Source organism: Sus scrofa, chromosome 14 (genome assembly GCF_000003025.6).
Source record: "Sus scrofa isolate TJ Tabasco breed Duroc chromosome 14, Sscrofa11.1, whole genome shotgun sequence".
Classification (NCBI taxonomy): domain Eukaryota; kingdom Metazoa; phylum Chordata; class Mammalia; order Artiodactyla; family Suidae; genus Sus; species Sus scrofa.
The window spans coordinates 43,483,739-43,498,466 of NC_010456.5; the positions used below are offsets into that span (position 1 = coordinate 43,483,739).

The 14,728-nt window shown below is 50.1% G+C and overlaps 1 protein-coding gene across 1 annotated transcript in view; it reads left to right on the forward strand.

Moving 5' to 3' along the window:
- The window catches only part of MYO18B (myosin XVIIIB), a 219,907-nt gene that overhangs the window by 15,916 nt on the left and 189,263 nt on the right, over positions 1-14,728 (forward strand). Inside the window, 4 exon segments of the mRNA XM_021073682.1 lie at positions 742-884; positions 1,667-1,767; positions 5,363-5,426; positions 14,290-14,434. Coding sequence (XP_020929341.1) covers positions 742-884; positions 1,667-1,767; positions 5,363-5,426; positions 14,290-14,434 — 453 coding nt within the window.

Here is a 14,728-nt window from a genome sequence, read left to right on the forward strand (position 1 = left end):
TATGTACCTGTGCTCTGTACATAAAAGAGTAAACTCCCCCCACTCTCAAGAATCAATTTCTGCCCTTTTGGGGGCAGTATTCTTCCTGCTGAGAATATGTGGCCTAGACAACATTGCTTTTCTAGTAATAACAAACATAATACTCATACTATCACACTTTGCCTTCTGAGCAATTTACCTTATTAAAAGTCTTTTAGTCTTCGTGATAACTTCATGAGGCAGGCAACCTCATGACAATCCCCTGAGGCAACCCCAAGTACTGTTATTATTCCCATCTTATAGATAGGGCATCTGAGGCATGGGGAGGTTAATCAGTTTGCTCCAAATCAGGTAATTAGCCAAGGGGAGAGCCCATAGTCAAACTCCCTTGTCCATTGTACTATCCTACTTCTCCCCTGCGGTTATTCCAGTGCTTTATTGATCACCTGCTCTGCACCTGACCCGTGTTAGGAGCTGTGGATACAGTGGGGAGGGGCACCAGTCGTGGCCCTCCCAGAATGTAATTCTTCTGAGAGAGTGTGTATTGTGTTGGAGAGTGGGAGTCAAGTCAGGCTAGGCTGTATCCAGGTACCACAGTGCCTGGCAGCACAGGGCCAGCCCAGTGGTGAAATGGTGTGGGTTAGAGCTGAGGTGGGAAGGTGGCAGGGCACCCACCAGGGCCTGGGGCCAAATGCAAACCTGTGAGAGGTGGGGCCGGCGTGGTCTGGGCCATGGGTGACACCCTGCCTCATGTCCCCACAGTGGAAAAGATTCGAGCCACCTTCACTGTCCTCCGGGCTTTTGGCTCCGTGTCCACTGGCCACAGCCGTGGTGCCACCCGGTTTGCCATGGTGATGTCGCTGGACTTCAATGCCACAGGCCGAGTCACGGCCGCTCAGCTCCAGGTGAGGCCTCTGGGTGGGTGGGAGAGGGGAGCCTTTGGGGCTGCAGAGCCCACGCCTCCAGCTGGGACCCTAAACTGTGTCTAAATGGTCGTCGCTCCCCAACCTGTAGCCAATCCTCCCCACTTTGCTCAGTTCCCGGGACGTCCCCTCCTGGAGCCAGCCAGCCTGTGATATTCTGTGCCTCAGAATATCACAGGGATGAAATATTCATGAGTAAATATACAATTCAGCTGCTCATTAGCTGGGTCTTAAAAGTGTAAGCTGAAATTAAACAGAAGCTTTCTGGCCTTGCGCGGCAGCCCGTGTGTGACGAGCACATGGCCTGTTTGTTCCTATCTCCAAAATCACCCCCCTGCTTCTCCACTGCCCTCGCGACATTCTGTTTGAACAGAAAATAGGATTAGGTTATTAGAGGGGTTGTTTGTATGTGGAGCTGGGATAATATCCAGACTCACTGGTGCCAAATAAATCCCTTTTCTGTCCTGGCCCTGAGATCCCACCATTCATCACCAATCAGGTCCAGTTTCTAAAGGCTTCTGTTAAATAAGAATATGGTGGAGGTGGCTCTGTTTAATTGTTGTCACCTTTGGATTCCTTAATCGGAATGAGACATTTGCATTCATTGATGCCCTGGATGGACTCTGAATCAGTGAGACAAAGGGTTGGTACATTTTGACACAGAGACGTCCGGCCAAGTTGCCTCCAGGAGCGGGTCAGGGCGGGGCGACCTGACGCCACCCTGTGCTGACCAGGCGCCTGTGCCCCCAACCCCCCACCCCCAGACCATGCTTTTGGAGAAGAGTCGTGTGGCCCGGCAGCCAGAAGGGGAAGGCAACTTTGAGGTTTTCTCCCAGATGCTGGCTGGATTGGATCTGGATCTCAGGTGAGCGACTGGGCTGGGCGGGGACAGCAGAGGCCACCCACTCTTGAGGGGCCTGGCCCTGGCTCCACCCAGAGCTGGGAGGCAGTGGAACCCACTGGTTTGGAATATGGCATCAGATTCCGGCTGCCTGGTGCTGCTCACGGGCTGGGTAAAACTGGCCAAACGTCATCTACTCTGAACGTCCGTTTCTTCCTCCACAACGTGGAGACAGTACCTGGACTGACCTTGTAGGATTAAGTGAGATAACTCGCATCCTGCCCTTTACGCATGCAGGGCGGGGGTTGGCAGAGGGTGTCTGCTGCCATGGTGGCATTTCGGTACAGGTTCTGAAGTACCGAACCTGTGTGGGAGGAGGGCAAGGGACAGCAGACCTCCAAACTTGCAGAAGTCCCTAAACTCTGTAAGAGACTTGGGTGCACACGAGAGTTTGCTCACCGGGGCACCTCAGGGCAAGGAGGCACCAGGGGACCCAGCTAGCAGGGCAGCCAGGAGACTCATCTTGGAGGACCTCCTGGGGGCAGGGGCCCAGGGAGACATCTCTGCCCCTTGCTGAGTCCTGGGCATCCCTGGGCCTGTGGCCTCCTGACTCAGCCTCGATTTCCTCATTTGTTGAATGAAGGGGCAAGGTGCTATTGAAGGTCCAGGGAGAGGAAAAAGTTGAGCTTTTCCCCAGGCAAGGGGTGATAATTTCAAGTTTGTCTCTGCATCTCCCATTATTTGTCTCCTCCCTTCCTCCCTGCTCCGAAGGGCAGGCTCAGCCTTCCTGAACCTCCTGCCTAAGGCCGGAGGGATGACTTTACCCCCTTTGGAGAGAAGGCAGATTAGAGGGGGAACTCCTAGTGTTTAGGGAAAGGGGACAGAGTGGTAAGGAAGCCTCTGGAAGGCCTTCAGAAATATAGAAGATTTTGGAGTAGAGTGCTGTAGCACAGTGGCTAGGACCACTGATTTGGGGGTCAAGCTGCATTGAATCACATCTGGCTTCTCTACTTGCTGGCATTGTGACCTTGGGCTGGTGACTACACCTCTCTGAGCCTGATTTTCCCATCTGTGAAATGAGTGTGTTAATACCTACCTCGGAGTGTTGCTTGACAGTTAAAGCATGGGGAGATGGACAGTGCTTAGAACAGCGCCAGGGCACAGTGAATGCTTTACATGTGGTGGTGTTTCTTTTGGAGGCTTAGACCTGGGGTGTGGCAGAAAGGACCATCTCCAGAGGGATGTGTGTTTAGAGCCGGGCTTTGCCCCATGTGATCGTCTCTGAACCTCAGATTCGCTTTCTGTAGAATGGGTACCTTCTCGTGCCAGCCCTATAGGCGTTTAAACTGGATCACATGCAAGAGAGTTCCCATGGTGGCTCAGTGGTTAACGAATCCGACTAGGAACCATGAGGTTGCAGGTTCGATCCCTGGCCTCACTCAGTGGGTTAAGGATCTGGCTGTGTTGTGAGCTATGGTGTAGGTCGCGGACGCGGCTCGGATCCCACATTGCTGTGGCTGTGGCGTAGGTCAGTGGCTACGGCTCCAATTCGACCCCTAGCCTGGGAACCTCCATATGCTGTGCACGCAGCCTTAGAAAAGACAAAAATAAAATAAATAAATAAATAAATAAATAAATAAATAAACTGGATCACACACCAAGGCAGCAGGTGAGGTGTGTCGTGCACAGTAGGGGTATGCTATGGGAGAGCACAATCTGTAGATTCTGCGCGTTTGGGAGTTTGAATCCTGTTTTCCAGCCCCATGGCCTCAGGGGACAGGCTTCATCTCCATTGCCTCATCACTCAGGACACTGGAGGGCAAGCCCCTCTCTCCTGTGGCCCCCGCATTGGGGTGGTCAGTCTGTACCCTTGTACCTCTAGGTTCTGGCCTAGAGCCATTGCCTGCTAGAGAGGGGGAGCTGGGGTCTCCCACTGGGAGCAGCACAGGAATGGTGGGGCTGGGCCACTGCCAGCAGAGAATGCCAGGCCTGGCTTAATCTGGGGGCTCCATGTCTGTGGGCCTGACGCAGGTGGCTGTGTGGTTTTTAGGAGCCAGGACAAAGCCGGTTGTGGTAGGGGGCTGCCGCAGATGAGTTTCAGGGATCTGGGAGCGTGGAGAAAAGTACTTAGAAAAACCCAGGCCTCAACCCTGTCTGCGGGCTCCTTGGTGACCTTCGGGCTGTCTCCCTGTCTCTACCTCTGCTGCTACTAGACTGTGCTCTTTGGTGAAGCTTCCAAAGGAGAAAAATTGGTTCCACTTTGACAAATGTCTTTCTTTTCTCCCATACGTTCAGGTGGCAAACCCCTATTCACCCTTTAAAACCCTGCTCCAAACCCCTTGACAGGAATGCTGCCCGATTCCTGTTTTCTCAGTTTCTCCTTTATACCATATTGGTGTTTGGTACATGCTTCTGGTTCATACCTGTAAACCTGCCACATCGAGTCTTTCTTCCTCACCAGACTGACTGTGAGATCTCTGAATCAGGGCCCTGCCTCACTCCTTTCTGTCTTTCCAGTACTTAGCACAGGGCTTGGCACTGGGTAGAGGCTCCCTGATTATTTGTCACCTTCCACCTAGGGGAATAGCGACCAGGTCAAGTACAGGAGAAACAAATACAGAGCATGTCTTCTGTGCACGGCCGAAAGTGGGAGTCCATATACAGCAGCTCAGTTAATCCTGCGAGGCGAGTGAGAGAACCCTATTTACAGATGCGTTAAAGGGAGACTCAGAGGAGAGCTGCCTTGTCTGTCCAGTTGTCTGAGATTGGATGTGAAGTGTGTCTGACAGGAGCCTTCCAGGGTGTGGTCTGTAGAGACCCTGGGGGAGACAGCGCTGAAGGACCCAGAACTGGGGAAATTGGCTGGGTACTGGTGAGTGAAAGCCACTTCCCAGGAACCAGTTTGAGCCCCAACGGTGGGTGTGGGGTCCTAGGCTGGACTTGGCATAACTTTGTGGGTGGGTCCTGCCTGGAGGGGGCGGGGCATGGCTGTAATTCCGCCTACCCCTTTGGTTACTTCTTCAAGCCTCCAGGGTGAGGTGGGCTCTGTATTAGGGAATCTTCAGTTTGAACACTGGAAGGGGCCTTAAACATCATGTCACTTCACAGGGTGAGGACAGAGGCCAGGGGAAGGGGGGGCAGGACAGCATGGGATTCTGGACTTGGGGGGGCCAGGAGAGCTCAGCCCAACTGACTGTCAATTCCATGTTTGCTAGCTGTGTGGGCAAGGTGCTAACTCTCAGGGCCTCAGTCTTATTCTCTTTGAAATGGGAATAACATTTACACTTGTTGGGTGGGTCTGTCCTAAATAATCTCATATCTCAGCAGACAGAAAGGGCTTATTTAGGATGACTGACTCTTTGGTATCCTTGAGCTCGTTCACAAGCTGGTCACACAGTAGAAGACCTGGAGTTAGAACCCACTTCCTGATTTTAGTCCATGGCCCTTTCTTCTATGATGTCACTTAGGAAGGGCTGAGTGAGGAATATTTGCAGGGTGGTGCCAGGACCTGGGGCAGCCATGGGGGTTGCTGGGGCCCAAGCCATGGTGACCACCTGCCCTGCCAGGCCACTGATGTGGGCAAGTCCTCCCTTACTTCTGGTCCCTTCTCTGCTTCCAGGACAGAGCTGTACCTGAACCAGATGGCAGACAGCAGCTCCTTTGGCATGGGCACGTGGTCTAAGGTAAGGAGGAGTGCCTTCTGGGTGTGGGTGGTGTCTGTGTCCCCATGGCCAGGGTTAGGGGGGTCCCCCATGTGGCTAATCTCCTTTGTTACCATGGTGTGTGGATGGCAGGGGCTGATCACGTGGCGGAGGCAGGGTTGCCTTTGCAGGGCCTGGCTTGTCAGGAAACTGAGTCTTGTACAAATAAAGGGCCTCAGGAGGTGGTACATGTACAGGGAAGAGTGTAGACTCTGGGACAGGCTGTCTGGGTTCAAACCCCGGCTCTGACACTTCCTGGACATGTGACCTCAGGTATGGAACCTAGCCTCGCTGATGGTAGTGGTATCTGCCTCATGGACTTGTTGTGATGATGAAATCAAATGATGCTCAGAGAGCACCTAGCACTGGGCTTGGTGTTCTCAATCAGTGGTGGTCCTCTTAGTAGATATTGCTCATGGTTAGTGTGGGTAGTAGGTGCATTTGGAGATGGCTTCCTGGAAGATGGGGCCTCTGAATAGGACCTAGAGAGGTGGTATTCAATTGTTTAAAAAAGCAAAGTGTTCTGTTATTGATTCTCTCTCTCTCTCTCTTTTAATATTTAAAAAATTGTTTTCTGAGTCATACCCTGTGCTTCGTTACCCTCTCTGCTAGGCCTCTGTTAAGTGCTGGGGTTATGGTCCTCATCCATGAGTTTTCACTCTATCAGGAGAGAAAGACTTGAGAATTAATGCAGTCGTGTGGGATAAGAATATGCCAGAGTTGGAGTTCCTGTCGTGGCTCAGTGGTTAATGAATCCGACTAGAAACTGTGAGGTTGCAGGTTCGATCCCTGGCTTGCTCAGTGGGTTAAGAATCTGGCATTGCCGTGAGCTGTGGTGTAGGTTGCAGACACGGCTCAGATCCCGCATTGCTGTGGCTCCGGCTCCGATTCAACCCCTGGCCTGGGAACCTCCATATGCCGCGAGAGCGGCCCAAGAAATGGCAAAAGACAAAAAAAAAAAAAAAAAGACAAAAAAAAAGGAATATGCCAGAGTTTATACAAGATTCTGTTGGCACCAGAGGTACTTGGCCTTGGTCAGGGAAGGCTTCTTAGCCAAGGTGACCTCTGACTGGGTTTTGAAGAATGAGTAGGAGTTCACCAGCTAGAGAAGAATGGATCATTTCTAATCCAAAGCCTTTCCCCAAACATATGTCTGGGAAACTAGCAGTGCTGGAATAGCTGGGTATTCTCATGCAAAAAAAAAAAAAAAAAAAAAATTCAATTTGAATTTCAATTTCAAATTCACACCGTATTCAAAAATTAACAACAACAACAACAAAAAAGAATCATAGACCTAAATGTAAAACTTAAAATCTGAAAATTTCTGGGAGTTCCTGTCGTGGCTCAGTGGAAACGAGTTTGACTAACATCTATGAGGACACAGGTTACATCCCTGGCCTCGCTCAGTGGGCTTTGGTATAGGTCACAGATGTGGCTCGAATCCTGAGTTGCTGTGACTGTGGTGTAGGCTGGCAGCTGCAGTCCCCTAGCCTGGGAACCTCCATATGCTGTGGCTGCTGCCCTATCAAAAAAAAGAAAAAAAGAAAAAAAAATTCTGGAAGAAAACAGGAGGAAAATTTCTGTAACTTTGGATTGGACAAAGACTTCATGGATGTGACACCAATAAGAGAACAAGTCGATGAATCACACACTTCATTGAAATTAAGAACTTCTGCTCTTTGAGTGTCACAGTTAATATGAAATACAAGCTACAGACTGGAAGGAAATAACTTGCAAATCACATATCTGATAAAGTGTTTGAAGCCAGAATATATAAATGACTCTCAAAACTCATAAATAAAACAACCCAACAAAAAAGATGGGCCAAAGATTTCAGTAGAGACTCAACCAAAGAAGACACACATATGGCAGATAAACATGTGAAAATATGTTGAACATCTTTAGTCATTAAAGACATTCAAACAGAAACGGCTATGAAATACCACTGCACAGTTATTAGAAGGTCTGCATTTGAAAAGATTGATACTAAGTGCTGGTGAGAATTTGGAGTAACTGGAACTCTCATACACTGCTAGTGGGAATGTCAAATATATACCATTTTGGAAAATAGTCTTTTAAAAAGTTAGATGCACACCTCCCACATGGCACACTAGGTATTTAGGCAGAAGACAGGAAGTGTACGACCATGCAAAAATTTATTAGCAGGTTTATTTGGAATAGCCCAAACCTAGGAACTCCCCAGAATGTCTATTAACAGGTGAATGGATGAATTCATTGTGAAATATTCATAAAGATAGTATACTGCTCAGTAATAAAAATTGACTACTGGAGTTCCTTAGTGGCTCAGTGGGTTAAGGATCTGGCGTCAGTGCTGCAGCTCTGGTACTGCTATAGCTCAGTTTCCATCCCTGGCCGGATAACTTCCACATGCCACAGGTACGGCTAAAAAAAAAAAATATGTCCATTATCAGCATATACAACAACACAAGTCTCTAAAAATATTTATGCTGAGTGAAAAATCTCAGATGAAAGACTATAGCTGTGTGATCCCACGTATGTGAAACTCTAGAAAATGAAGACAAACTGCGTGATAGCAAGCAGGTCAACGGTTGCCTGGGGATTGGGTTGGGGGTAGGAGGAATGGGGAGAGGATTATAAAAGGGAACTCTGGGAGATGAAAGTGTCCATTGTTTAGTGGCGATGCTTTTACTGGTGTATGTGTCAAAGCTTATTGCATCGTACATTTTCAAGATGAGTGGTTTATCTTTGTCAGTTGCATCTTAATAAAGCTGTCATGTGTGCACGCACACACACACATGCATGCATACCCACGCTGCTGACTACCATCCACAGAGTTATGGATTGATTCCGTAGGTCTGGGGTAGGGCCTGAGAATCTGCACTTCTCACAAGTTCCAGTACTGAAGCAGCAGGTCCAGGGACCCATTTTGAGAATTACTGTGGGAGAGTCTGTTTTGGCAGTGGGTGGAGTGTGATGGAGTGGGGTGGTGGGGCTCCCCCAGCTTCACCTCCCTGACACCCCTCTAACTAGGGGGGACCTGTGGTATTTTCCTCTTTTGCGCCTCTTCTCCCTCTGGTTGGGGGCGGTTAGGAGCCCAGACTTCCCTCTCCCTGGACTGTGGAGGATGCGATGCTGTCCCACCACTGGGTTTTCTTTAATGTGTTTGCACCAAATGTATCCATTTGAATCAGCAAGAGGGTTGTTTGTTTTCTTGGTTTTGAGGAGGAAAAGGGCTCAAGCCAGGCCCTTGTGAGCCTCCCAGCCAGACCTGTTTGTTCACAGTCTGCCTGCAGAAACAGAGGCTGCGTGAACCCATATCAAGGAAGTGTTTGAAGTGGTTTTCTTTTTTCCCTGTGTTTCTGGGGGTGTTTTTTAGACGGTTGATTTGTGGGAACTGTGAGGGCATTTCTTTGTTATCTCCCTGCTACCTGGCAGATACAGAGAGAGTGTTTTCCTTGTTCTCTAAGAGCAAAAATAAAATCTGAAGACTCACTGGGCTTTGATACAAGCCTGGGCTAGTTTTCTGGGGTTGGGCCATCAGGGAATCTGGTGGTCAGGAAATGCCCCCCAAGAATGAGAGTGCAGGCCCCCAAGGCCACCAGATTCAGCAAATGAAAATATAGGATGCTAAGACCTTACTCATCTCGTGCCTGATCACCATAGTTAACCATACTGTACTTATTTTAGACTTGAAATTTGCTAGGAGAGCAGAAGAGAGGTGTTCTCACCACACGCCAAGAGATGGCAACTAAAAAAATAATAGTAATAATTTAAAAAAGGAGTTCCTGTCATGGCTCAGCAGTTAACGAATCTGACTAGCATCCGTGAGGACATAAGTTCCATCCCTGGCCTTGCTCAGTGGGTTAAGAATCGGGCATTGCTGTGAGCTGTGGTGTGGTTCACAGATGTGGCTTGGATATGGTGTAGGCCAGCAGCTACAGCTCCGATTAGATGTCACATCCTCACACTACACACCTAAAAATATGCAATTTTAATCTGTCAATTATAACTCTGTAAAGCTGGAAAAAATATAGGATGCCTGTTAAAGTCAAGCTTCAGATAAACATTGAATAATTTTTAACTTAAGGATGTCCCAGATATTGCATGAGTAGGCCTGGAGGGTTGAAGTTGTATCAGAGAAGGCTGCCTGGAGGAGGGGAAGTTTGAGCTAGCTTGGGCTGAGGGAGAAGTCAGGTGGGTTAGGCCAGCATTCCTGCTACACACAGCCTCTGATGCAGAGGGTAGCAAGCCTTGTGGTCAGCAATCTTAGAGCACAGAGGGAGGGCATGGGGCGGGGCTATCAGCTGGAGCAGGGGCCCTGGGCACTGGCCCTTCACGCCTGCATCTGCCCTTTGTCTGCCAGGCTCCCCTCCTGCTCCCTGCACGGTGCCCTTGCTGTCTGCCACACTTCAGCTTTTAAATGGAACTTATTTGATATCTGCCAGGGCACCAGGACACATTTGAAATCACAAAGCTCTCAGATTATTTTCTTCTTCGCTGTAATTTATTTTTCCGCAACCTAGCCTGATTTTTTCAAAAAGTGCCAGCAGCGGTGGTCATAATGATAATCCTTGCCTCCCAGCAGTGGGCTGCTTCTGGCTGTTTTGCCAGCCAGTCTTTGGCCTGAGGCACATTTGTCTCTTATGACCAGGCATCACCTGTGGAGGAATGGGCTCTAGACAGGAGGATGGGCGGGGCGTGGGGTGAGGGGTCATGCGCTCCTACCGGGGGCTTGCCAGGAGCTTTTTCTGACTTAATCTTCCTAAGGACCCTTGGAGGGAAGAGATTATTACCACATCTATTTCTCAGGAGGAGCAACCAGGCTCAGAGAGGTGAAGCTACTTGCTCAGGGGCACATAGGTTTTAAATGGCGAGGAAGGGCATGAATCCAGGTCGGCCCACACTCCTGTTTGTCCCGTGCTGTCATCTCAGGCCTGTGCTCTGGCTGGGGACCCCATGCTCCTGGATGTGGCCCTCTATGTGTGCTAGGTCACTTACCATCTCTCAGCTTCAGTTTTTCCACCCGTGGAATGGATAGAGCATCACTCAGCCCTTCAGTCTGCTCTTAGGATCTGGCATATAGTGACCCTGCCCCTCCCGCCCGGGTGGCCTCGGACAAGTGCCTTACCCTCTCTGAGCCTCAGTTTCCTCCTCTGACAATTGGAGAGATGCACAGCTACCTTACAGGGTAGAAGCACGTAGCACAGCATAGTAGGTGCTCAGTTCATGCTTTCTCCCCTCCCTCTTTAACTGGGCTCCAGTGCCCAGAGAGGACATAGACTAGTCACTGTGGAGGTAAAAGGAGCTCCTGGCTGGACACTGTCTGGCCCTCCCTACCTTCTCTATGTGAAGTCCACCCCCCTGCACAGGCACCCACATTTCTTCTGCAAATGCATCAGTGTTGAGCATTCTCCCCCCACCCCAGAGCGGCTCCAGGTCCAGGAACTGGAGGGGTTGGGAGGCCCCTGGCTGGGTTGGTTGTAGAGACACAGGGAGCCCAGCCTAGCACTGGAGGAGGGATATGATTTACGTCCCCATGGAGCAGAGTGGAACGCAGGCCTCACACTCTGCTTGTAAACAGGGGATGGAGCCGCCAGGCCTTCAGGGCCTTGCCCTCCATCGGAGACTGGCTCCCAGTGCGGACCACAGCTCCGCTGCCCCAGGCTCTGCGAGAGGCCCACGCCACCTTGGGGCTCTCAGCACCCAATGCACCGTGTCCTCCAGCCCCGTACCCTCCTGCTTGGAGACGCTTCCTGCTTCCCCAGCATCCGCTTTTCCATGCTCACCCTGCTTCTCACACCGTGTCTTGCAAGAGGCAGCTCCTCACCCCTCCACAGAGCCCCTGGGCCCAGCACGCCCTCTTCTTACACATCCATCCCCTCAGCGGACTGGGAGCCCCTCAAGGACAGGCCGCAGCTGATTCACTTTCTGGGGGCTGCTGGGCATGAACTTGGGCAGCAGTGGGGAGAGGTGTCCCTGGAAGTCCGAGTAGCCTGGGCAAAGGCATGGGGGTCGAGCCCAGCATTTATTGAGTGCCACTGTGTGCCGGGTGCTGTGCTGGTGCTTTACACATGTCAACTCATTTAATCCTCACAGGGGCCTGGGAGGAGGGTTGGCTGTTACTTCCATTCTCCAGAAGCAGAAATAGCCTCCAGTGCCTGGGCAAGAGATTTGTGCCGGCACATCACAGGGATGCGGAGCCCGAGAGCACACAGTTCTGTCCGCCTCCGCATTCCGGAACTTGGCCTTTCTCTCTGCGTTGCTGGAATCTCCCACGTGCCATAAACGTGGCCCAGCTTAATGAGGAGAGAAGATTTTGGATTTTTTTCTTTTCACTAAATTAACTGCCATCTTTGGTGTACCTTGAGTCTTTGATTACGTGAGACAGACTGGGCAACATCTGAGTTGACTTATTTTTTTCCACTAATATATTGTTTTTAAATTGAGACAAGACAGAGTCAAGTGCACAAAATGTACTAATTTTAAGTGCACAACCCTGATGATTATATTCTTGCACACACCTACTCCAGATGGACATCTAGAACATTCCTCATTCAACAGAGGTTCCTTCAAGTCCCCACCCCATCAGAGGTGTCCCTTCTGCCCTGGAGGACATTATCCATTTCCCTTCCCGATGGGATGTTTGGACTTCATGTGAAAGGACTTAAATGGAGTGTAGTCTTTTATATGCGGCCCCCTGACTCACATGGGGTCTGTGGGGCTCATACACATGCTTGTGTGTACCAGGGACATGGCTTTTTCGTTGCTGCATGGCACTCCCTTACAGTTGGTAAACCACCGGCCATTTCCCATTATCCTGTTGTAGATATTTAGGCTGTGAGTTTGTCCTCCCGAGCTGACTGATTTCTACTTTCACAATTGTGGGAGTACTTTTCATCAGGACGTTCTGCAGAGGCATTTGGCTCCCCCAAAGTTTAGGGAATTGTAAATATCCTCCTGATCCTAGTTGTTTTAGATCGGAAGCATGTATGTTTGTCCCTCTGCATCTTCTGTTGCAAAGGAGACTGGGGGAGGTGGTGGGGGAGAGGAAAAAAAATCAAATGAGCTTTAGTGGAAGTTTTCTAATTCTTCTTCTCATATGAGCTAAGTGGCAGATGATGGAGTCTGCCTGTAGCTTAAAGTCAAATGCTCCTGGCTGACAGAGGAGCCATAATAAATGTGTTTCCACTGTCCTTTTGGTGTCCTTTCTCTGCTACTTTGAAATCTCATAAATAACCAAGAGCATGTTGGTAAGATGCCTTCCTTTCCTCTGTTTGCTCCAGCGGAGCAGCTGCAGTTGCTAGGTTGAGCTCCTGGTTGCTAGGGACTTTGTGGTCCTGTGGTGGCTCAGAAATATGATGGATCAGTGGAACATGCTTTTGCTATTAATTGAAATGTTTCCACTGCAAATCTCTCAATGTCACCCCCAGCTTTGACGTTGTCCCACTTGGTCAGTGATCCTTGCAGGTTTCCTTCCCAATTAGAAGAAGTGGCTTGAGTAGAGGGGACAAGTGGCCTGGACAGGGAGTCAAAAAAGCCTGATTCTAATCCTACATCTGATATTAATGTGCTGTGTGACCTTGGGCAAGCATCATCCCCTCTCTGAGTGTTGGACTCCATAAAATTCAAGGACCTGCCAGTTTTTGACAGCTTACAGTTCATCACCCAAGCTCTGTAAATAGGCCAAGTGCAAATCAGTTGCTCATTATCTGCTGGAGGATTATTGACAAAAGAATTCTCCTCCCCTGCTCACTTCCCCTCAACTCAGCAGCCTTCTGGGTTGACTCCTCGGCCAGATGGTGTGTGTGTGCAGGAGTTTCAGACTAATTTTAATATTCAATCAAACGTAATTGGGATCATAAATCTGAAAAAGAAAAAGCAACACCCTGCAACCCATAAACATCTGATCATTCCATTTCTCTTTCCTCCTGCTTAAAAATCTTTGGCAGTTTCCTGCTGCTTGCCCCGGGGCTGGCAGACAGGATCTATATCGGTTGGTGGTGGCTGCAAGGGATGATGTCCTGAAAAGAATCTGGGCTTATTGGCTTGCTGTGGGATCTTGATTGGTTGGTGATGTCTGCTCTGGGTCCAGGACTGTAAATAGAGATGAGTGTTTGTCAGCCGTGGCTGGTTTTAAGTCCATGCCTTTTAATACCATGTTTGAGGCCTTCCCCATTGGTACCAGCCAGCTTCTCATACTTATCTCCTTCCTTCCTCTGTCAGCCCCACCTCCAGAAACACCTGCTTCTCTGTGCACAGTCAGTGGGCCCCCTGCTGTCTCCAAAGGTCTCCCTTGTTCTCGTTGTTGCCTCTGTCCTTCAGGCCTTTATTTCATTAAATTGATCAACTCTGGCTATTTATCTTTCAAACTTCAATCACAACTTTGTCTCATCATCTACGACAGTCTCTTTGTCTCTCTTGGATAGGATTCATCCATCAGGCCCTCCTCTGAGACCCACAGCCCCCACTTGGTGGGGGGGGCTTAGTTGTTTTGTATCACACTTAGTTGTTTCGATGCCTCTTTCCACTTCTCCCTTGAGAGGTCCTCAAAGTCAAGTTCCAGATTTCGCTCATGTCTGCCTCCCCAGAGCCCAGCACAGTGCCACAGCCTCAATAAATCTATCGACTGAACACATGAATGAATAAAAATCACACCGCATTCCAAGTTAGACAGCAATGATTTTTATGACGTTCCCAGCAGCCTGACTTCTGTGTGTCAATACTCCCCAGCTTAATCGTGGGTAATTTACTGTGGTCATAAAATGACCCCACACTCTCCTGAGGCTGGGTCCTCCCTCCAGTGTGGGTTTGCATGTCCTCCGATGTGACGGCCTGTTTGTTTCTTCTCCCCGTCTGCTCTCAGCCTGAAGATAAGCAGAGGGCGGCGGCCGCCTTCGCCCAGCTCCAGGGCGCCATGGAGACGCTGGGCATTTCGGAGAGCGAGCAGAGAGCCATTTGGCGGGTGTTGGTAGCCATCTACCACCTGGGCGCGGCGGGGGCCTGTAAAGGTACGTGCTTCTCGTCGAACTCACCTGGGCTGCCAGCTGTCTCCGCTGGCAGCTGCCGGACCAGGCCCTTCTCTCCAGGAGGTGGGACAGGGTCAGTCTGTCACCTTCTGTGTCTCTGGGACTGCTCTTTGGAGGCTGCTGAGCCAGGCATGGTGAGGAGAAAGTGGAGCTGGATTTTTCAGGGAAACCTCATTGGCCAGCACCTTCCAGTGGAACTTTCTGCGATGATGGTGAGGTTCTCTGTCCAGTACAGTGGCTGCAGGCTGCACGTGGCTTTGAGCATTTGACCTATAG